Source organism: Marmota marmota, unplaced genomic scaffold, assembly GCF_001458135.2.
Source record: "Marmota marmota marmota unplaced genomic scaffold, marMar, whole genome shotgun sequence".
Lineage (NCBI taxonomy): Eukaryota > Metazoa > Chordata > Mammalia > Rodentia > Sciuridae > Marmota > Marmota marmota.
Window position 1 is genome coordinate 41,660,545 of NW_025999853.1, and position 24,693 is coordinate 41,685,237.

General features: G+C 34.9%; 1 protein-coding gene across 3 annotated transcripts in view; it reads right to left on the reverse strand.

Annotated features, from left to right (window-relative positions):
- Window positions 1-24,693, reverse strand: part of Msrb3 (methionine sulfoxide reductase B3) — a 183,522-nt gene that overhangs the window by 84,804 nt on the left and 74,025 nt on the right. For all 3 annotated transcript variants that reach the window (XM_015483051.2, XM_048805725.1, XM_048805720.1), the window contains exon 5: window positions 12,156-12,184. In XM_015483051.2, the coding sequence (XP_015338537.1) occupies window positions 12,156-12,184 (29 nt within the window). The remainder of the gene's footprint in view (window positions 1-12,155; window positions 12,185-24,693) is intronic.

Here is a 24,693-nt window from a genome sequence, read left to right on the forward strand (position 1 = left end):
CTTCTTCCATTTGCCATTGTACGTAGTATTTACACATAACCTCAGTGAAGGAGAAAAATGGGGGATTAAAAAGACTTCCACTAGGTAAATATGACAGAGAATGAATACACATCATTATCTCTGGATAAAAAAGAGCAATTAGAACCAATGGGCAAAGTTCCAACATTAATAGTTATACTTGTCACCTATTTATGAACATAGAAAACATTTATAGTTAAACATTCTAAAAATGGCCTATTTCCAAATGATGAAGAGCTGTCTAGTTGTAAAGATAAATTTTTAAAAATTACATACTGACTGAAGTGCTACCCTCCCTAATTGAAAATAACAATCTTAGATCTTTCATGCTAAACCTAATAAATCTTAACACTTTAATGAATATATTTAAGGATAGCCCAAAAGCTATATTTTTGTTAAAAATTTGTTCTTAATTTATGCTGTTTGAGCTAAAAAGAAAGCACAATTTGATAAGGTAAAACAACTTCAAGTGGATTATGAATGATATATTTTTCCTGAAGTATTTTACTCGTTATAAATTTTAAGGTAGAAACTTACGATTGTGGTCATTAAAAACAGAATGTGAAAATATTTTAATCTTCTTCAGACATTAATCATGTCATCTTTACTAGATCCCCCCACTAAGTTATTTGAAACAGATTACAATGTTTTTTAAGCCATAACTTTACTCTTTCTGATCATCTATATAAAACTATGCTATTGATACAGTGACAAGTGTGGATAGCAGATAAGTATAGGAGCTTTCAGTTTTTTGTTATATGAATCTATGACTTGTATTGTGTGTGTGTGTGTGTGTGTGTGTGTATATATATATACACATACATACATACATATATAAAAGTTGTATGAATTGGGAAAATATGTTTGGGGAAAATCATGCCAAAAAAGAAAACTGTTAACTCCAGCAGTAAGAACAACAAAATAGGAAAGTGAGTCTCTACCAATAAGGTTATAAAAGAAAAAAATGATTCCAGTCAGGCTTAGTGGTGCATGCCTGTAATCCCAATGGCTCTGAAGGCTGAGGCAGGAGGATCACGAGTTCAAAGCCAGCCTTAGCAACTTAGCTAGGCCCTAAGCAACTTAGTGAGATCCTGTCTATAAATAAATATATATATACATAAAGATATATATATATACACATATATATGTATATATATAAATAAATAAGTATATATACATATATATAAAAGATGACATAATTAATGACTGAAGAAGATTAAAATATTTTCACATTCTTTTTAATGACCACAATTTTAATGTTCTATCCTAAAATTTATAACAAATAAAATATTGCAGGAGAGAAATATATACACATAATACACACACACACACACACACACACATATATATATATATATATATATATACACACACACAATCCCACAACCAAAAAGAATAGAGAAAAGAAATGATTCCATTGGGTTCCAATAAAACAAATATGTATTTTGAAAAACCATAAAAGTTTATTTTCTTAAAAACTGATTACAGAGTAGAGGAAGGTGAATAGGGGGAGGGAGGAGGAGAGGGAAAGTGGATGGGGCAGAATTCCATAAATTCTCCCAAATTTATGGAATCATATATACTTCAAAATAAAACTAGTTGTTATCAAGATGCATAGCTTTACTTTTAAAATAACTGAACTAATAATGCATCTGTGTTTATATGATTTCCTACTTCAGGAATAAATATTCATTCATCATTACTTAAAATTATTACTCATATTACCAAGAAGTTTACAAATACTAAAATAATAGCAACTAGCTATTGAATCAACTTTTAAATCAACTGCACAACTACACTGGCACTGAGATATAATCATTTTTTCCATAGGTATATAACAGACACATGAGGACAAAATAGTAAGAAATCTCCATTGGTCCTGTTCATTAAAAAATAAATAGCAGAGAGAGGTGACCTTCCTTCATGGTTATCACAATTATGTAAGAATATGCTACCAGTAGTACATTTCTATGCCAAGAATTGCTTCTGCTAGATATTAAATTATTCTAAAATAATTTAGAATAATAATTGCTCAAGGCAATGTGCAAAGTTTATATCAGAAATGTTACAAAAAACTCTGTGAAACTAAACAGGGGCAAATTAAACTCCCAAATTGATGAAAAGGCATTCATTCTGACATTAAAATTTCTTTTTTAAGTTCATACATTCATTTGTGAAAATTTCTTTTAACAAAAATATCAGTGTGTAGTTATATGAAGTTACTTCCAGATCTGACAGATCTGTTGTGACTATATTTGATAGTTTATAAAATTATTAAGTTAGAAAATTGCATAATAGCTTTACAAAGAAAACTTTTGGAAAAAATAATTATATTTCATCATGAATAAGTTTAATATGATTGCAAAACTTTTAGGAGAGAAATTTTTATTCTCATATATATAATATACATAATGGGAACAATAAGCAGTTCTAAGTTCTAGATATGCAGTATTCTACAATCCTGAAAAAAAAACATATGAAATCATACAGCTAGAAAAATAAATACATTATCACATTGCTTAGAACAAAAAATTTCCTAATACACAAATCAGTGAAAGCCACATATCTGACAATATCTCAAGGAAAAATGCTAAATAAAATGTAGATTATGATGAAAATAAATTGAGTAAATTCCTATAGGAATTATAATTGAATTATAATTGAAAAAGCAAGTATGTAGATATAAAGCAAGTTACAATATATAAAACAATTAAACAGATTCCTACAACTCAGTTCAAATATATTTCATTTGAATGAAATTTTAATGCTTTCATTCATAATAAAAGCATATTTTTCAAACTCTTAGAATACAATTACATGGAAAAAGTTTAATGCATTTTATTAAAATCTCATAACAAAAATAAATTTAAATCTAAAATGTGAAAATAAACCCCAAACTCTTAATTTTGAATGCCTGGGGAACATAAGACTTATTATTTTGGGTAGAAAAACTACTGATAAGTGTAAAACTTGAAAGTGCATTGTTGAGTTTGTGTTGCTGTTTTGTCATAAAATATTTTCTCCATTGTTTAATTTTTTGATCCTTTACACCTCTTACCTTCTACAAATGGCCTTTCTTCCATCCATAATGTGAATGATTTGGAAACAACATAATTTGTAGACATTGTTTTTCAACAAAAATTTTTTTGTTAGTGTCAAATATTCCATATTGTTTCAAAGGGGGCAAAGTATACTTCTTTGCAAAATCAACATCATTCCATGTCATTCAATCACTCACTATTTATTCAACAAACATTATCACATGATATTGTATGAAAACATAATGTCAATGCTTTTAATATATAATAATTAAATTTGGAGGGGGAGAGGGTGCTGGGGTTGTGGTTCAGTGGTAGAGCACTTGCCTAGCCTGTGTGATGCACTGAGTTCAATTCTCAGCACTGCATATAAATAAAGTAAAGAGATCCACCAACAACTAAAAAATTAAAAATAAAATGTAGAGTGTTTTTTATATCTTTTGTTCATATTTATTTTTCATCCTGGGAAATTAATGAATAATAATATATAGTCTGCATGAATTAAGTGAATTAATAAATAGAAAGTAAGAATAAAACCAATGTTAGCAATTGTTTTTATTATCATTACCTACAGAGTTAAGTCCAAACTTTTTAGCAGGTAGTCTCTAACAGACTCCCAACTATACCAGGACCCTGCAACAAAAATCCTTCAGTTCTGGCAAGTTGTGTTACCTACTGTTCCTCAAATGCATTTGGTTCCTGTGGCACTATGCCTGACCCTAAGTGGCTCTCTGTTTAAAGCATTCTCCCAATGCCATCCTTAAAGATACCTCCACCAAGAAACTGTGCTAATCAATCCCTATCTTAAAGAATTCTCCTTTCTAATATTCTCCTAGGATTCCACTATAGTCTCCTAGGGGTTGCACTCATATTGCCCTGAACTTACAGATCTCATCTCTTCAATTGGATTATAAGCACCATAAAATAAGAATTGTGTCATAGTCATGTATCCTCTACCATGTCCTACATATAATAAGAGCTCTTCATGCATTCTATATAATAACTAAAGAAGAGAAATGTGGGAGAACATATTGCAAATTTAACCCTCTATACCCAGAAATGGCATACCTTCCACTGCAAGAGTTAGTCATATGTCCCCATAGATAGAAAAGGCCTGGAAATCATAATCTCTGGCTAATTAGCCATTTCCCATCAAGAATTCAACACTGCAAATGGGGAAAATAAATCTTTTATCATTATTTAAGCATATCTACCACAATTAGAGAATAGAACAAAGATCTCAAATCTTATGGAATCTTTCAAAAAGACAAATGCCAAATATTTTCTCTGATAATAAGGTGACTGATGCATAGTAGGGTAGGGAGGCGGAGCTTGGGAGGAATAGACAAACTCTAGATAGGGCAAAGGGGTGGAAGGGGAAGAGACGGGGCAGAGGGTTAGCAATGATGGTGGAATGTGATGGACATCACTATCCAAAGTACATGTATGAAGACATGAATCGGTGTGAACACACTTTATATACAACCAGAGATATGAAAAATTGTGCTCTATATGTGTAATAAAAATTGTAATGCATTCTGCTGTCATGTATTTAAAAAATAAAATCAATTAAAAAATTTTGTGGAATTTTTATTTATTGAGTAATTATTTCTTAGCAGATACCAAAGCAATAAAGTTGAAAGAGGCATGATTGTTGACTTTAAGAAACTCACAGATTTGGAGAAAAAGAAAATATCTATACACATAATTATAGCAGATAAGAAATGCTACCAAAAATGCATGTGCAAGATACAGTTTTTGAACAGAGAAAGGGATGGCTGACTACTGGGAAGGAGTCAAAGCACACCATATTTAATTGAGGCAGCAATACTTGAGGTGAGCATCAAAAGACAAATAAAATCTTGCCAGACAAATGGTGGAGCTGGGAAGTATCCTATATGCAGAAAACAAAGGTTTGCATATAGAAAAATCTCAGAGCCTTTCTATGGAGTTGGGGGGTTAGCAGTGGTAAGAGAAGGGGACAGCACTGGTATTTACCAGTAATAAAATATCTTTCAGTTTCACATATGAATTTGGAATAACATAAGTTTCCTATTTAGAGCAACCTCTATTTGCATGAGCACTGATTTGGAATAACGTCTTTATAAGAAGACAAGCTCAATGCATGATCCAAGCAAGTTGGCTAGCACTAGATCACATGGAGCATGTGAAGCTGACAATATAGGGATGGTGTTATGATTTAGATCTGAAATATCTCCCAAAGGCTCATGTGTTGATGGCTTCGTCCCCAATGCAGCAGTGTTCAGAGGTGGGGCTTTTGGGAAATGATTGGACAATGAGGGCTCTGATCTCATCAATGGGCTTATCCACCCATGGGCTGGTTCATAATTGGTGGCATAACTAAGAGGTGGTGGAAACACTAAGAGGCAAGGCCTAGTTGGAGGAAGTAGGTCACTGGAGGCATGCCTTTGAAGGGTACATTTTCCCCTGGACCCTTCCCCCTCTTTCTTCTTTTTCCTTCTACTTCTCCTCCTACTTCTTCTCCTCCTCCTTCTTCTCCCTTTCCTCCCCACTCTTTCTTCTTCTTCTTTCTTATTCTCCCTCTCCTTCTTCTTCTTCATTCATTCTCTCCCCTCTCCCTCCAGCCTTCCAGCTATGAGATGAGCAGTTTTCCTTTACCATCCCTTCTACCATGATCTTTTTCTGACCATAGACTGAAACCATGAGCCAAAATAAATCTTTCTTCCACTAAGTTATTTTTCTCAGTTATTTTGTCACAGTGACCAAAAAAAACAACTACAACAGATGGTAATATCGAAAGACGAGGAATTCAGGTGAAATGCATTGAATAACAGATTATCTCTTTTCAAAGTCCTCATCAAATAAAATAAAAAACAAATAAATAGTGATATAAAAGTTATATTATCTTGAATCAAATTTATCTATTGAATGTGCATCAAACATAGTGTTTTGAATCATCAACAAAGAGTCATAAAAATTAAATCCATATTAAGCCCAAAATATTTATGTACTACTTTTAGATTTACTAACAATTAGTAAGGCCATATTCTTTGAACACTTAGCAATGAAGCAAAAAATATTATCAAAAGCAGAAATGGAAAATTTGGAAATTTAAAACTACTTTCCTAAAAATTATTGTATTCAAAAGAAAATCAAAACTGCAACTATTTAAAATACAGTATAAAAACCTCTAGAATCCAGCTAAATCTTTGATGAAAAAAATTTATGGCTTTAAATGTTTTAATTCTGAATTAGCAAAAGAAAAAAATATAAGATTTAAATATGTAGCATAGTGGTACACAAGAAATCCAATATAACCACTAAAATTTTTAGAAATAAGAAGAGACCTCACTTAAATCTATTTCATCCAAACCTCAGTAGTTAGCCACTATGCCTTGCTAACTACTAGTTTATAAAAGAAGCTGAATGTTTTTGTCCCCTTTACTTGCTTTTTTATAATATAGTAAGCTATTGTAGAGAAGATTGCCTGACTTTTTAGGTCAACCTTGAATATGATCCAGATAGGTATAGATAGATAGATGGATCAATAGATAGATATCTGTAAAGAATAAAGTATTCACAAATATTTGTCATTGTTCTCATCTCAATCTCGTGATGATAATTAAATGTCACTCTTTATTGAAAGCTATATAAAAAACTACAATGCTAACTGTTAGCATTATTGAGCTAGTCTCTTAAAAACTCAAAGTGGAAAACAAAGTGACATGGTTTGAATAAAGACAGGTGATTTTTGTCTAAACCTAAAAGATAATCACCTCATGCTTAAATATCAAGAGTTCTTTAACTTACCATCTGGATCTAAGTTTAGCCTTGTTAGGCCACCTCAGTTAAATATGGAGAGAAATCAATGTGAATTTGTACAAAGGATCAAGTAATGTAAAATTCCATGAGAGGAAGAACTGTACCCCCTTTTTCATAACTATAACCTCAACATGTTGCATATAGTATGCTCAATAAATATATGTAGAATGAATAAATAGAGGAAAAATCAGTATTTCTTATTCGTGATACTGAATTATGCCCAAATACAGATTCAATATTCATATCAAATGATTTATATTTGCTTTCCTTGTTCTTCATTGTTACAAGACCTTTGAAAATAAAAGAAATGTAAAATGGCAAAACTGAACTGTGCAACAAAAAAGTATTGTCAACATTCTCACACAAGAACTGAAAATCTTTTTCTAACTAATATTTCTTGAAGAAGGCTTACCATGTTAGACAAATTGTCTTATCTGTTAATAAGCTTTGAAAATTCAAGTTGCATAACATTTAAATTCCTCATTTCCTTTCAGCTTGTGGCTACCATAACAGCTCACTCAATTCTTCACTGCCCTTATGCTTTAACTGATTGTGTTCTTTGATTTCCTTATTCTGGTGTGTAGATTCCTTTTTAACTACAGATCCTAAAAGCGACACTAGCTGCTTTTTGTTCTTTGGAAGCTTTCCCCCCCTCTCTTCAGGATAATTATATTCTGTTGTGCCTTTTATTATCGTGTCTTTAAGGATCTCCTAACCTTCTACACTCTCGGGCTTTATTTAATAGTGAGCTCCCGCCTCAACCCTCCACACTAAACCATGCTCATTAGGTTTCTTAATCCTCCATAATTTGCTTTCATGAAATCTTATACCTTTGAGTTGCTATGCTCTATGAGCCCATTTCCTTAGTACAGCTATTCCAAGAAGCCCAGAATCAACAAGCACTAAACATAAGCTTATTCACTTTCTCGGCCAACATGACTCGAAAGGAAAAAAAAAAAAATCTTTGTTTTGAATGTTTATGGACCATGAAACGATACCATTTAACTTGGTATTTCATTTTCTCACCCAAACATTGCCTGAGATGGTGAAGACTACAAAATTAGCCCACAGACAGTCCTTAACATTGTTATTAATTTAGGAGCATCAGGTTCTTCTTAGAACAGAAATAACAATATCATAATGCTATATTAGTGATCAGTAAATCCTAGCTATAGCTTTGCCTTCTCAGAATTCAGAAGAAGAGAAAAAAGTATTTTTCCACTTATTCTACAAAGTTCTGTTTTTTCAAGTGGTGGCGGTTTGTTTTGGGGGGAGGAGTTACTAGTGATTGAACCCAGAGGTGCTTAACCACTGAACTACATCCTCGGCCCTTTTTATATTTTTTATTTTTGAGACAGGGTCTTGCTAAGTTGTTTAGGGCCTCATTAAGTTGTGAAGGTGGCTTTGAACTTGGGATCTTCCTGCCTCGGCTTCCCAAATTGCTGGGATTACAGGCGTGTGCCACCATGTCCAGCACTCAAATGGGTTGTTTTCAAAAGACGTGTGCATGTTCTTGACCATAGAGCTAGCTAACTCTGGTCTTTTTCAGCAGCTCATCCTGTTTTCTCTTCCATTCTACTCTTTACTAACACCTTGGTTAATAGGGTATGTTAAAAAGAGCCAAGACAGCACATATTTTCACTTTTTATTTTTAACTTCCTAGCAACCTTGGTTTAAAAAATAATCTTGGTAGTGGACTGAAAGAGTTAATGAAGTTTCCAAAGGTGCCTAGCTTACTCCAGCAAAGTTTACACTTCAACCCTGTGCATGTTAACTTGTGATCCTCCCCATCCAGATGATAGAAAGCAAAAGCCAGTAAGTTCTTTATTTAATTGGTTTGCATCCACACGCTGACCTCCAGGGCTCTGTTTATATAGCCTATCATGCAATATGCTCCACAGTTCTCTGCTTCTTTCAAAAGCATGTTTCTCCTGAGATTTGATATATGGCTTTCATGTTTAATCACTACATTAAACTCAATGCTCTGTTTCCTCCAGCATCAACTAACTTCCCTTCTTGGGAGGTGGGGAGAAGAGCACAGCTTCTTGCTACTTTTGAACATAAAAGGAAGTCTGTTTTACTCTATTAGTAAAATCACCAGTTCCACATGATCTAGGCAAGCAACGTTATTATTACATCAACTAGGAACTGGTGTTAAAATGGAAACCTTAAAAAAAAAATTGTGGGTTTGCTGTTCTCAACTGGCAAAGCCAAAACCTTAGATGATCCAGTTATAAATCAACAGAAAAGGTTTTTAATCAGCACGTAACTCAATATATAGAGATCACAGCTATATAGCAACTAAAGTTTTAGCCAAACTAATTGTGAGGATAGAACATTCCTGAGATTCTCAGATCAGAATTAAATCAGTGCCTCTGCCTTGTGTTGAAAGGTTTTCTTAACAACACAATGCCCCATAAAAAGAATTTCCAAAGTTTCCTTAACAAAATGCTATGATTCTTTTCATAATAATTTGTATGTGATCCATATTTCTAAGATAGATGATAACCTCTGAAATTAATTGACACTTTTCAATAAGTCAAGACAATCTATAATTTTCAGTTTTTTAAAAAATCATGTGAAATATATGTATTTTACTTTAAAATATTCTGAACAAAACTAGGGGAAACAAATGTAATCAATTATTAATAAGTAAAATTTAGATGCTGGTTATTTGGATGCTCATAATGTTATACCTCTATTTTCAAATGTGGTTGAAATTTTTCACTATAAAAATTTTTAACTTAAAAAATACCAGGAGGTTGTTTGTGAACTTGCTTTTATAAAACAAATTGTTACAATTCTGATAGAAATTTTATATCATTTTCTATGTTGATTATTTGATACATATTAAACTGAAAAATTGTTTTTACCTGTGCAGGCAATGAAAACTTTCTTTCCTCCTGAATCTCTTTCCATACCCTGAAACTCCTTTGTACAAACTACAAATGTTGTGCAGTAGGCTCTGCATAAATTGGATACTTTCCTTTAAAATATATTTTTTTCTGTGTGTGTGTATGCACACATATATGTATACACATATTTTATATGTGTATATATAAATACATGAAATTTGACTTTGAAATCCTTTCTTTTATGGCTAGTCACTGACCAGAGTATTTATTTTTTAAGGTTTCTTTTCTTAGTAAGATTGACATCATTCTTCATTTAGAAATCTTGCTTTGTCACAGCTGTATACAACATTAAACAGAGCCAGTTTACTTTCTTCTGTATTCAATGAACAATAGAAAATCTGAACCTATTAAAGTCATACATTTAATTGTTCCAATATGCTACCTTATTTCTAACCAAAATTTGCATGAGACAAAATGCCAAAGAACAAACTTCTCGCTTCCTTTGTCATGATTTCTCATTCAATATCCAGCTAAAAGAGTTTTAAGAAAAATAATTACCTATTTCTTAATTTGAAACCATCTGAATTTCCTCTATATTTAAACTCAAAATTAAAAGAATAAATAAACTTTTAATCAGTATTCCCCATAAGACTTTAAGAGTGCAGAACTTTGTAGTTCTCAAAGACATGCAGATGTTGTCCATGTAGACAGTAAAACAAAAAAATTAGGACTTGAAAAAAAACAAGACTCATGGACAAAATCTTTGGTTACTGTGAGTAAAAGATATGTGCACGTACAGATGTTATAACTATTTCCATGATAAATACTAACCTTCAGTACAAGAAGTTAGCAGCACACTTTAATTTGGATTTGAAAATTTAACATAAATTATCTGATTTTGACAATAGCTGCCTAATATTTCAGTTTTGTACACCATTTCCAGGTTTACCTTTGAAATGAACCTTGTGGACTTTTTCCTTTTTAAAAGCTATATTCCAGATTCTGTGCCTTAAAACCAGTTTCTGGTTTGCTGTTTAGGAAAATTAAATCAGATCATAAGAAAGTAAGTTCTTAAATATTTTGTAACTGACTGGCAGAGATTCTTAAAAAGACATAATTTTATGTAAAAACATATTCTCCATAAATTTTATTCATTTTACTTACTTTTCAATTGTATTTATAAATTGTAAGTATTAACAAAATGAAAAAGACTTTTCACCATATTCTGAGTCACCTTCAGTTCAATAAAAGTCAAGTAGCTGGTACAATGGCACCACATCTTTAGTCTCCAGATAGTTAATACTGTTTACCAAAACTGTTCATGTTACACTATCACTGTCATCTGTAATTCAGAAGACCTGGGACACACAGAATAAGAGGATTCAAGATTCTCAACTTAGGTGAATTTGTTAACTTTAATGTATAAACTTCATTAAAAAAAAAGAGTCTCACCTAATTGAGGAAAGTCATAAAGCAATACAATAAAAGATGATGCTTATAAAGAAGAAAAGCATGTTAGCTCATTAATACCACTATCAAAAAGTATTTGTAGCACTTGGTTCCTTTGTGATATTAATAGGCAAAAATATTTTTAAGTTAAAACATAGTGGAACTCACACCAGAGTAAGAATGTTACTTTTAAACTCAACACGCTATATATTTTTCTGCAAATTATTTTCTCCTGGAATCAAAAACTAATGTTTATCTATTAATAGTTTATTAAAAGACATTAATTCCTGTAAAACTGAACATGAAACAATTTTTTTATTTATAATTAAAGTAAATATCATCAAGAACTCTGAAGCAATAAATCTCAGAAGCAACAATAAGGACATAGTCAAACCTGAGGATTACATGGCTACATCATGCTTTACAAAAAGAAACCATAGAATGAAGCTGATATGCCAGTTTGTGAGAATATAAATTTTGTCTTAATAGATATAAAACAACTGTTTAAGGTGATTTTCATTTTCCATAACCCCCAATAAAACATTTTTTTAAAAACAAATTCATAGACAAATTCCATTTCTATTGGCTGAAACTCGTCATACTTTGCTGGATTAAATGCATCTATCACCCACATTTGCTGACAAATAACTTCAGAGAATCTTCAAATTATTCAAGATGCTTTTTCCATGGAGAAAATAATATTCTATTTTGAGCAAAAAGTATGTACGACCCCCCTCCTCTGCTTTTAAACTGAAACTCTGCAGATATAGAATACTTAATGCTTATTGCAGAACTATGAAGAATCCCAAAGTGAACATCTCAAATTATGATTTGAAGCAGCCAATAGCTCTGCTTTGAGGTGGGGCTCATGTTTTGAAAAGAGACTGCCCAGTCTGTTTAAAATCAAAATGGTTCTTGATCTGATGAATTACTCCTCAGAGAATAATGTAAATAAAATATAGCCAGAATAACGTTATTAATGTAAACATACCTGAACCGGAGTCAAATTTGGTTTCTGACCTGAAAAGTGAAAAAAAGTTTAGAATATAAAAATAGTTTGTAAAATAACAACAGTTATTTCATGGGAGGGGGGTGTAATAGTTATAGATTTCTGTATGTTGACCAAGAAGTAAAATGTAAATATAAAATTTATATTTTTAAAATGTAAATACACAATTTACATTTCTAAAATGTAAACATATATTTATTTTAACCATTTTCAGTGCATGCATTAACCTAGGTCCCCTAAAAATGCACAAATCAATACAGATAGCACAGTATGGAAAATGACACCAACATTTTAGAGTTTTTTTAAAGAAACAGGATAAATTGTGTTTTTTAAAAAGTACCCAACCTTTCAGATTAACTTGCTTCAGTAATATAATAAAGTAATAAAAACCCAGATTTATAATTATTCTTTTTACTTCATTATTCAAGATTTCCCACTATTAATACCAAATAATTTCACTCAGTTCTTAGCACATAGCAAATGAACCTAGTAACCCCATACATTTAATAAGGAGAAAAAAAAACTGAGCCCTTGTGGGAACATTATGTTTCAGATATAGGTTAATACTGGTTGTAAATTCAGAAGCCTTTGAAGCTCTCAGATCGGCTGTGGGAAAACTTCTGTTGGGTAATTACTCTCAAGATGCTGCTGATGTGCTGTCAAGCAGAATTAACCCTATGACTAGGCCTATCTACACAGGCTACTATAAGACAGCATTGTCTATATCTAGCTCTCAAACCAATTAGTGGGCATGCTCCAGTCGGATTTATATCACACATTAACAATCAATAGTATATATGTTCACAGCTGCCATAGCAAGATACAAGAAGCAAGCAGCAGGAGTCCTGTTAAAGGATGTTACATTGACAGAGAAGATTTTTTTTTCCTAGGGAAATGTAGTTAACTAACTGGGAAAGGAGATTTCTTTGAAATTATGCCAGAGTACCAAAGCACTTTTGGAAGCAGTGGCTTTCTTCACCTAAATTAGTTTCAAGAAGTCATCAAAGAGGGGGAGGGAAGATAAGCAAGAGGCTTCTTTCATCATAAAAATTCATTTTCTCAAGTACTCCCAAATAGTTTCACCTGATGCTTAAAGATATTCAGTATGTGTATATATAAATAAATAGATGATAGATAGATAGACAGACTGTGCGTAGTGCGCACACACACACACCTGCACCCATGGTTTTCAACCACTGTAATCCAGGTCCACTTCTTCCAAGCCCAATCCTCATCTCAGTTCCTCTCTCTTCCAGGTCCCTTTCTCTTTGCAGATGCAACCCCATTTTGTCCTCTCTGATTCTGGAAAGCTTTACCTCAAGCCTACCACCATGATTTCACTAAGGCTGATGGCAACTCTAAATGCTCTTACCACACATTATCTAGCTGGCTTCCTTATCTAGGTCCCCCACTAGACTACAACCTTGCCTTATTAACCTCTGTAGGCAGGACACCTAAACAGTGCCTGATTCATGTGTTTAGATGTCTGTTAAGAAAACTTCTGCAAGTATAATATACATCCCTTGTCCTCCTTTCCTATATAAAACCAGAGGATTCCTTTCTTCTGAGGTTCTCTTCATCTATGTGCTAAAATGCACTCTTCTATCTGCCTTGAAGCCAAGCTGTATGAATTATTATTCCTTCTCTCTGTCATTCTCCAATATCTGGCCCTCTACAGCTTCCTCTTTCCTTCAGCATATAAGTACTCCAGAATATTTTTTTAAAGTCTTCCTTTAAATCTTTTTGTTTTGTTATCCCTCGTGTCCTCTGGCTTTACAATCAAGTTTACTGTAAAGCCAAGTTTACCAGCTTCACAGCTATATCCTATGTCATCTGTCTTCCTTCTCTGACTTCCCAACATAGCCACTCCTCCAGCAACTACAATTGTCCCTTGCTAAGGCTTTTCCATGGCTTCCTTACTTAAAATGCAGAAGCCTTTTTATAGTCCCTATTCTAGGAATCTCTCGCTCCTTGGACATGCAGGTACTTCTTTCCAGTGTGCGTTTGGTAGCATCTTGCCTTCTCCCTGAACCTCTCAACCACTGTGCTCCTCCCTCGGTTTATTCCATGGCATGGGGCTTGGCATGGCATTCCCCAGACTGTGTGGCACTGGCACTGCATTCCGTGAGGTGCAGAATGGGTCTCATGTATTTTCATATTCCCAACACTTAGCACAGCACGAGAGTTCATGAAAATTTGTAGTAAGAATTAATCCATGAACAAATGAATCTATACATTAACAAAAAGCCAAAAGCAAATATAATGACAAAATAGCTATTTTGAGATATGAAAACTCATGTCAGAAAACTTTTATTTTTCAAGCCATCTTATCTTCTTCAGGAATTGGTAGTCAACATAATATGAGGAAGTCAATATGATCAAGTAATACAGACAGGAACAAATAAACAGCAAGGGCAAAAAAGAATACACAATCACATGGAATGTACAAGAAAGGCAAAGAGAGATGTTCATTCATTTATTTGAAATCCATTTCTTGTGTGCTTATTTTCAGTGACATACTATGCTAGATGGTAGAGATAAAAAAAAGGCAAAAAATATTGAATAAGATGCATAAATATAGCTGTCTCTCCAAAAGGCATCCACTTTACTCCTTGACTACATATTCACATCTAAGCTTAAAACTATACAACTGTTTTATTGTTTTGGTTTTGATAATCACCAAAAGATGGTGATAATAGGACAGACCCTTATTGCTTTCTATCATCCATTATCCCCTTTTTAAATTTAGAAATAGAATATCTGAGTTTTAAATGGTCACATGGCTGCCTAGGTGGAGTTTTTCCACACTACTTCCCACCTCTCTTGTGGCTAGTTTTGACCATGTGACCTAATTACATTGCACCAGCCTACCCACCTTAAAGGTTCCAGCACATGAACACTGACACACTAGAGACCAAGGTTCCGGCATATGAACCTTTGGGGGATACCCTCAAACCATACCCAAACCATAGCAAGACTTAAACTGAAATTTCCAAATATTTAAACTTGGAAAAGAAGGTTTCATGAATTTTAAACCAGAATTCAAGTATCATTCTTATCATACTTTTTAAATAATAAAAATATTTAATAAAATATTCATTTGATAATAGTTACAGATTCTCAAAAGAAGGAAGTTTTAGTCATTTAGTCATTTTAGAGTTGTATATTCCTGGGTAAATTTATAAAACTACTGTTTTCTACTTCAGAGAACAGCCCATTATCTATGAAAGTTCTATGTGTATTGCCATTATCTATGAAAGTTCTATGTGTATTGAAGTAAAAATGTTTATTTTTACTTACTTATTTTATTGTCTCTCTTAGGGAACAAAGTCTCAGAGAACATTGTTATTTGCTTAATGTTCAATTGTTTCAAAAAATTTAAAATGGGAATAGCATAAGTATGAACTATAGATTAATAGAATTAATGTTTCAAAAGTTTCAGACAACATGTAAAAAAGTGAATTTGCTGTTCTTTTTTAAATTGATTCCAATTAACAATTCTAGCTGCAGAAAATTATTAGAGACAAGAAGCAGGAGTGACAGATTGACTTTGCCTATAAATTCATTATACACAGCAACTCAATGGCAAATTTTTCTAGGACAATCCCAGTCAAATAATCTATTCAATTGTCCCCTTCAAACATGGAAATTTTTTGAAAATTCCAATATTTCAGGATCCTACTTGTAAGTCTAAGAATTTCTTCCTACCCCTAGAAGTAATTCAAAGACCTTCACAGGGCCAGAGACTAGTAATAACAGCAGTGAATATTTATGTGCCTTTTTAAAGTTACATAAACACAATACTCTTCCCCTGCCTGGAATGCTCCCATCCTCCCTGCCTAGCATACCTTAACCCCTTTGCAACCTCACTTCTGAAAAATTTTTCTACAGATTAGCTTAATCATCTTTGAAAGAGTGGCCAGTCTAGGTTAAATATCTTCTTTCAAAGCACCAGTCACTCCTTCCTTGTGATTCTATATTTGTTCATATGATTATCTGATCATACTAAAAGAGTTTAATAATAATATTTAGATACTATTAGTTACCTACCTAATATCCATTCTCGTTTCCTCAATAACATAATACCAATTTTTGAAGGGCACTAAAAATATAACCATCCCAGAGATGAATCATAATTGGGCTAAGCCAATCATTGTAATCCTTTCTATGTCAGTGACTGGATCCAGGATAAGCACTTACCCCAATTCTGAGCGGTGAGCAGTACTGAGAAGGCCTCTGTTGGTAGTTCTTAGAAAAGTCATTCTTTATGGAAAAGAGAAGGGTGACTTAGGGAGAAGGCCCTTCTTCTGCTCTCCCTCTTCTCAGCCATTGAGGTTACCATGTAAGAATACATAAACAATCTTGCAGCCCTGAGTAATGTTGCCCTAGAACCAGGACATCATTACAATTCCAGATCAGTCTTTTTCTGGAGCTCTTACTAACAGTGAGCTCTAGCATTGTCCAGCCACTGTTACTCAGACATTTTTGTCCTTTTAATCCAAAGTTCTCTAATAGATATTCATATCATAGCCTAAATTATGTGCTATCTATTTACTGTGCTTAAAACACACATTATAGACACACATTATAGACACATTAACTACAACTAAAAACTAAAAAAAAAAATCAAAGATGTCCATCAACTAGATAATTTTTTAAAACCCAAAAGCATAAATCAGAAAACCCCAAAAATTTAGAAATTAAGATAATCATGAGCAAAAGAGAAGCCAGAACTCAGCCAAGCCACTTTGAAAACATGATACAATTACAACTTCTATGATGAATCATGTGGTTTAACAAAATTTTGCTTTATATGTCTTTTAACTTTCATGTGAAAATCAAATTTATGGTTGCTTGGTTAAGAAATATTACTAAAATAAAGCATGTCAAAGTCTTAAAGTATGCCAATGTTAAAAAGAAATAAATCATATTCAAAGGAAAAGTCTAAATTCATTATAAGAAACTAATATCTGAAAGAACAAATTAAGACATAAAAATTATCAAAAGATACTAAAAAACGACACTGTATAAAATATATTTATTTAGAAGCTGTGTTTAGTATCTTTTTTTTTCAACAAATGTTTATTTAAGCTTTTAGGAACAAGACTCTATGCTAGACACTGGAGATCTAAATAGTAAACAAACAGGCATACTCTTTGTTCACAATGAGGTAATGATCATGGAAAAGATAGAAGGAATAGATAGGAATAAACAGACCCGAGCTACTTCCCAGCTCTTCTACTTTTTACCTTATATGACTTTAGAGAAGTATGATTATCATTCTACATCTCTGTTTTACTGCCTATAGAATAGAGTAATATATTTGCCTTTTAAAACTTTGGGGTAGAATAAATGAGAATAAACAAAATGCCTAGGACAGCTCCTGATACATATTGTAAATTGAGTAAAACATAGGTTTTGTATAAGCAAAATAAATTAATTAATAAAGTTGACCTATGGCTGCAAGTAAAATTACTAATATTTTGTCAAATTAAAAAATAGCATTATATTATAGAAAGAATTATTACTCTGTTTGATATCTCACATAGGTGCAACATAAATGATACAGAAAAATAAGAGGATAGTGATAAAAATAACTGAAGAAAATGGAAATGTTAGAGAAGAGCCGCCGCCCGCGCCTGCAAGGTAGGCAGACCTGTGACCGACCGGCAGAACAGGCCCAGCGGCTCGCCGGTGTGGTACACATGTCACCCCAATTGGAGGAGGGGCAGAGCAGAGCCGACGCCCATGCCTGCAAGGTAGGCAGACCTGCGACCAACCGGCAGAACAGGCCCAGCGGCCTGCCGGCGTGGTAGACGTATCACCCCAATTGGAAGAGGGGCAGAGCTGTTGCCCCCGCCTGAAAGGTAAGCAGACCTGCGACCAACCGGCAGAACAGGCCCAGCGGCCTGCCGGCGTGGTAGACACATCACCCCAATTGGAAGAGGGGCAGAGCTGTTGCCCCCGCCTGAAAGGTAAGCAGACCTGCGACCAACCGGCAGAACAGGCCCAGCGGCCTGCCGGCGTGGTAGACACATCACCCCAATTGGAAGAGGGGCAGAGCTGTTGCCCCCGCCTGAAAGGTAAGCAGACCTGCGACCAACCGGCAGAACAGGCCCAGCGGCCTGCCGGCGTGGTAGACACATCACCCCAATTGGAGGAGGGGCAGAGCCGCCGCCCACGCCTGCAAGGTAGGCAGACCTGAGACCCACAGGGAGAACAGACCCAGTGGCCCGCCGGCGTGGTAGACACATCACCCCAATTGGAGGAAGGGCCCAGCTGCCGCCCGCAAGGTAGGCAGACCACGAGTCCCGGAAAAGGAGTCCAGCGGCCCGCCGGCCTAGTTGAAAGATCACCCCAATTGGAGGAGGGGCACAGCCGCCACCCGCGCCTGCAAGGTAGGCAGACCTGCAACCTGGAGAACAGGCCCAGCGGCCCACCAGCGTGGTAGACAGATCACCCCTATTGGAGGAGGGGCCCAGTCGTTGCCCGCAAGGTAGGCAGACCACACGACCTGGAGAAGGGGCCCAGCGGCCCGCCACCATGATAGACAGATCACCCCAATTGGAGGAGGAACACAGCCGCCGCCCGCCCTTGCAAGGGAGACTTTGCAACTATACAAGAGCAATATAAATATATAGGGGGAAAATTCAATAACAACAGTTTCACCAAGCAGAAAGAAACGCAAGCAATACGAAAAGACAAGGAAAGAAAGGACCACAAGCAATGCAGGTCAACTCAACTTTAGAAGAGGTAACAGCTGCAGCAGATGGAATGTCAGATAAAGAATTCAGGATATACATGCTTCAGATGATCTGGAGTATCAAGGAAGACATTAGACAGCAAAATCAGACAATGAAAGATCACTTCGACAATGAATTACACAAACAAATCCAGGAAGCAAAGGATCAACTATACAGGGAGATAGAGGTTATAAAAAACAAACAAACAGAAATCCTAGAAATGCAGGAAGCAATAAACCAACTTAAAAACTCAATGGAGAATACTACCAGCAGAGTAGAACACTTAGAAGATAGAACATCAGACAATGAAGACAAAGTATTTCAACTTGAAAAGAACATAGACAGCTCAGCAAGACTGTTAAGAAACCATGAGCAGAACATCCAAGAAATATGGGATAACATTAAGAGACCAAACTTAAGAGTCATTGGGATACAGGAAGGTACAGAGCTCCAAACCAAAGGAATGAGCAGTCTATTCAATGAAATAATACGAGAAAACTTCCCAGACTTGAAGAATGAGACAGAATCCCAAATCCTAGAAGCCTACAGGACGCCGAATGTGCAAAATCATAAGAGATCCACACCTAGACACATTATAATGAAGATGCCCAACATACAGAATAAGGAGAGAATTTTAAAAGCTACAAGAGAAAGGAAGCAGATTACATTTAGGGGTAAGCCAATCAGGATAACAGCTGATCTTTCAACACAGACTCTGAAAGCTAGAAGATCCTGGAATAACATATTTCAAACACTGAAAGAAAATGGGTTCCAACCAAGAATTGTGTATCCAGCGAAATTAAGCTTCAGGATGGAAGATGAAATTAAAACCTTCCACGATAAACAAAAGTTTAAAGAATTCGCAGCTAGAAAACCATCTCTTCAAAACATCCTCGCCAAAGCATTACAGGAAGAGGAAATGGAAAATAACAATGAAAACCAACAGTGGGAGGTAGGACAGTAAAGGGGGGGAAAATAATCAAAGAGGAAAACAAACCATGTTTAGTAACAGAAATAAACAAATATGGCTGGAAGAACAACCCATATCTCAATAATAACCCTAAATGTTAATGGCTTAAACTCACCAATTAAGAGACACAGGCTAGTAGAATGGATCACAAAACAAGACCCAACAATATGCTGCCTACAGGAGACGCATTTGATAGGAAAAGACATACATAGGCTGAAGGTGAAAGGTTGGGAAAAATCATATCACTCATATGGACTTCGGAAACAAGCAGGAGTGTCCATACTCATATCAAATAAAATAGATTTCAAGCCAAAGTTAATCAAAAGGGATAAAGAGGGACACTACATACTGCTTAAGGGAACCATACACCAACAAGACATAACAATCATAAATATTTATGCCCCAAACAATGGTGCAGCTATGTTCGTCAAACAAACTCTTCTCAAGTTCAAGAGTCTAATAGACCACCATACCATAATCATGGGAGACTTCAACACACCTCTCTCGCCACTGGACAGATCTTCCAAACAAAAGTTGAATAAGGAAACTATAGAACTCAATAACACTATTAATAACCTAGACCTAATTGACATATATAGAGTATACCACCCAACATCAAGCAGTTACACTTTTTTCTCAGCAGCACATGGATCCTTCTCAAAAATAGATCATATATTATGTCACAGGGCAACTCTTAGACAATATAAAGGAGTAGAGATAATACCATGCATCTTATCTGATCATAATGGAATGAAACTGAAAATCAACGATAAAAGAAGGAAGGAAAAAGCATACATCACTTGGAGAATGAACAATAGGTTACTGAATGATCAATGGGTTATAGAAGACATCAAGGAGGAAATTAAAAAATTCTTAGAGATAAATGAAAACACAGACACAACATATCGGAATCTATGGGACACATTGAAAGCAGTTCTAAGAGGAAAATTCATTGCTTGGAGTTCATTCCTTAAAAAAAGAAAAAACCAACAAATAAATGATCTCATACTTCATCTCAAAATCCTTGAAAAAGAAGAGCAAAACAACAGCAAAAGAAGTAGAAGGCAAGAAATAATTAAAATCAGAGCTGAAATTAATGAAATCGAAACAAAAGAAACAATTGAAAAAATTGACAAAACTAAAAGTTGGTTCTTTGAAAAAATAAACAAAATCGACAGACCCTTAGCGATGCTAGCGAAGAGAAGAAGAGAGAGAACTCAAATTACTAGCATACGGGATGAAAAAGGCAATATCACAACAGACACTTCAGAAATACAGAAGATAATCAAAAACTATTTTGAATCCTTATACTCCAATAAATTAGAAGATAGTGAAGGCATAGATAAATTTCTTAAGTCATATGATCTGCCCAGATTGAGTCAGGAGGATATAGACAACCTAAACAGACCAATATCAATTGAGGAAATAGAAGAAACCATCAAAAGACTACCAACTAAGAAAAGCCCAGGACCGGATGGGTATACAGCAGAGTTTTACAAAACCTTTAAAGAGGAACTAATACCAATACTTTTCAAGCTACTTCAGGAAATAGAAAAAGAGGGAGAACTTCCAAATTCATTCTACGAGGCCAACATCACCCTGATACCTAAACCAGACAAAGACACTTCAAAGAAAGAAAACTACAGACCAATATCTCTAATGAACCTAGATGCAAAAATCCTCAATAAAATTCTGGCGAATCGGATACAAAAACATATCAAAAAAATTGTACACCATGATCAAGTAGGATTCATCCCTGGGATGCAAGGCTGGTTCAATATACGGAAATCAATAAATGTTATTCACCACATCAATAGACTTAAAAATAAGAACCATATGATCATCTCGATAGATGCGGAAAAAGCATTCGACAAAGTACAGCATCCCTTTATGTTCAAAACTCTAGAAAAACTAGGGATAACAGGAACATACCTCAATATTGTAAAAGCAATCTATGCTAAGCCTCAGGCTAGCATCATTCTGAATGGAGAAAAACTGAAGGCATTCCCTCTAAAATCTGGAACAAGACAGGGATGCCCTCTCTCTCCACTTCTGTTCAACATAGTTCTCGAAACACTGGCCAGAGCAATTAGACAGACGAAAGAAATTAAAGGCATCAAAATAGGAAAAGAAGAACTTAAATTATCACTATTTGCAGATGATATGATTCTATACCTAGCAGACCCAAAAGGCTCTACAAAGAAACTATTAGAGCTAATAAATGAATTCAGCAAAGTGGCAGGATATAAAATCAACACGCATAAATCAAAGGCATTCCTGTATATCAGCGACAAATCCTCTGAAATGGAAATGAGGACAACCACTCCATTCACAATATCTTCAAAAAAAATAAAATACTTGGGAATCAACCTAACAAAAGAGGTGAAAGACTTATACAATGAAAACTACAGAACCCTAAAGAGAGAAATAGAAGAAGATCTTAGAAGATGGAAAAATATACCCTGTTCATGGATAGGCAGAACTAACATCATCAAAATGGCGATATTACCAAAAGTTCTCTATAGGTTTAATGCAATGCCAATCAAAATCCCAACGGCATTTCTTGTAGAAATAGAGAAAGCAATCATGAAATTCATATGGAAAAATAAAAGACCCAGAATAGCAAAAACAATGCTAAGCAGGAAGTGTGAATCAGGCGGTATAGCGATACCAGACTTCAAACTATACTACAGAGCAATAGTAACAAAAACAGCATGGTACTGGTACCAAAACAGGCGGGTGGACCAATGGTACAGAATAGAGGACACAGAAACCAATCCACAAAACTACAACTATCTTATATTTGATAAAGGGGCTAAAAGCATGCAATGGAGGAAGGATAGCATCTTCAACAAATGGTGCTGGGAAAACTGGAAATCCATATGCAACAAAATGAAACTGAATCCCTTTCTCTCGCCATGCACAAAAGTTAATTCAAAATGGATCAAGGAGCTTGATATCAAATCAGAGACACGCCGTCTGATAGAAGAAAAAGTTGGCTACGATCTACATACTGTGGGGTCGGGCTCCAAATTCCTCAATAGGACACCCATAGCACAAAAGTTAATAACTAGAATCAACAAATGGGACTTACTCAAACTAAAAAGTTTTTTCTCAGCAAAAGAAACAATAAGAGAGGTAAATAGGGAGCCTACACCCTGGGAACAAATCTTTACTCCTCACACTTCAGATAGAGCCCTAATATCCAGAGTATACAAAGAACTCAAAAAATTAGACAATAAGAGAACAAACAACCCAATCAACAAATGGGCCAAGGACCTGAACAGACACTTCTCAGAGGAGGACATACAGTCAATCAACAAGTACATGAAAAAATGCTCACCATCTCTAGCTGTCAGAGAAATGCAAATCAAAACCACCCTAAGATACCATCTCACTCCAGTAAGATTGGCAGCCATTATGAAGTCAAACAACAACAAGTGCTGGCGAGGATGTGGGGAAAAGGGTACACTTGTACATTGCTGGTGGGACTGCAAATTGGTGCAGCCAATTTGGAAAGCAGTATGGAGATTTCTTGGAAAGCTGGGAATGGAGCCACCATTTGACCCAGCTATTCCCCTTCTTGGTCTATTCCCTAAAGACCTAAAAAGAGCATGCTACAGGGACACTGCTACATCGATGTTCATAGCAGCACAATTCACAATAGCAAGACTGTGGAACCAACCTAGATGCCCTTCAATAGACGAATGGATAAAAAAAATGTGGCATTTATACACAATGGAGTATTACTCTGCATTAAAAAATGACAAAATCATAGAATTTACAGGGAAATGGATGGCATTAGAGCAGATTATGCTAAGTGAAGCTAGCCAATCCCTAAAAAACAAATGCCAAATGTCTTCTTTGATATAAGGAGAGTAACTAAGAACAGAGTAGGGACGAAGAGCAGGAGAAGAAGATTAACATTTAACAGGGATGAGAGGTGGGAGGGAAAGGGAGAGAGAAGGGAAATTGCATGGAAATGGAAGGAGACCCTCAGCGTTATACAAAATTACATACAAGAGGAAGTGAGGGGAAAGGGAAAAACAAATACAAGGGGGAGAAATGAATTACAGTAGAGGGGGTAGAGAGAGAAGAGGGGAGGGGAGGGGAGGGGGGATAGCAGAGGATAGGAAAGGCAGCAGAATACAACAGACACTAGTATGGCAATATGAAAATCAGTGGATGTGTAACTGATGTGATTCTGCAATCTGTATACGGGGTAAAAATGGGAGTTCATAACCCACTTGAATCAAAGTGTGAAATATGATATGTCAAGAACTATATAATGTTTTGAACAAGCAACAATAAAAATTAAAAAACAAAGAAAATGGAAATGTTTAAAAGGAAAAGCAAATAGAAAATAATAAAAATAACCCCATTACACAATATTGAAAAGAATTCTTATGTGTTCTTAAAGCATAAATTAACATTCTCAACTAAAACAGTAGCACAATGCACTTGAAAGCACAAGGGAATAAGAATCAGGAGACCTTGATTCTCCAAATTATTTAATGTGTGAGCTTCATTTTCCTCAGTTATTTAAAGTAAATCAATGTTGCCTCAAACTAACTCATGGATAGATAAGCTACGTAGGTTTCTTTTCTGCAGTTCCCAGGAATGAAGAACAGGAGAAATGCAGATGTGAAAAGGAAAAAAAGTTGAGTTGAGGTGATAAAAATTTGGATGCATAAAACTTGAAACTATAGATGTATTTTGATGAAAAAAATAAATAATTCTTAAGCCAGTTTTGGCTTCCAGTTTCTACAATTCTCCTCTACACCAAGTTAATACTACCTTTTCTGAA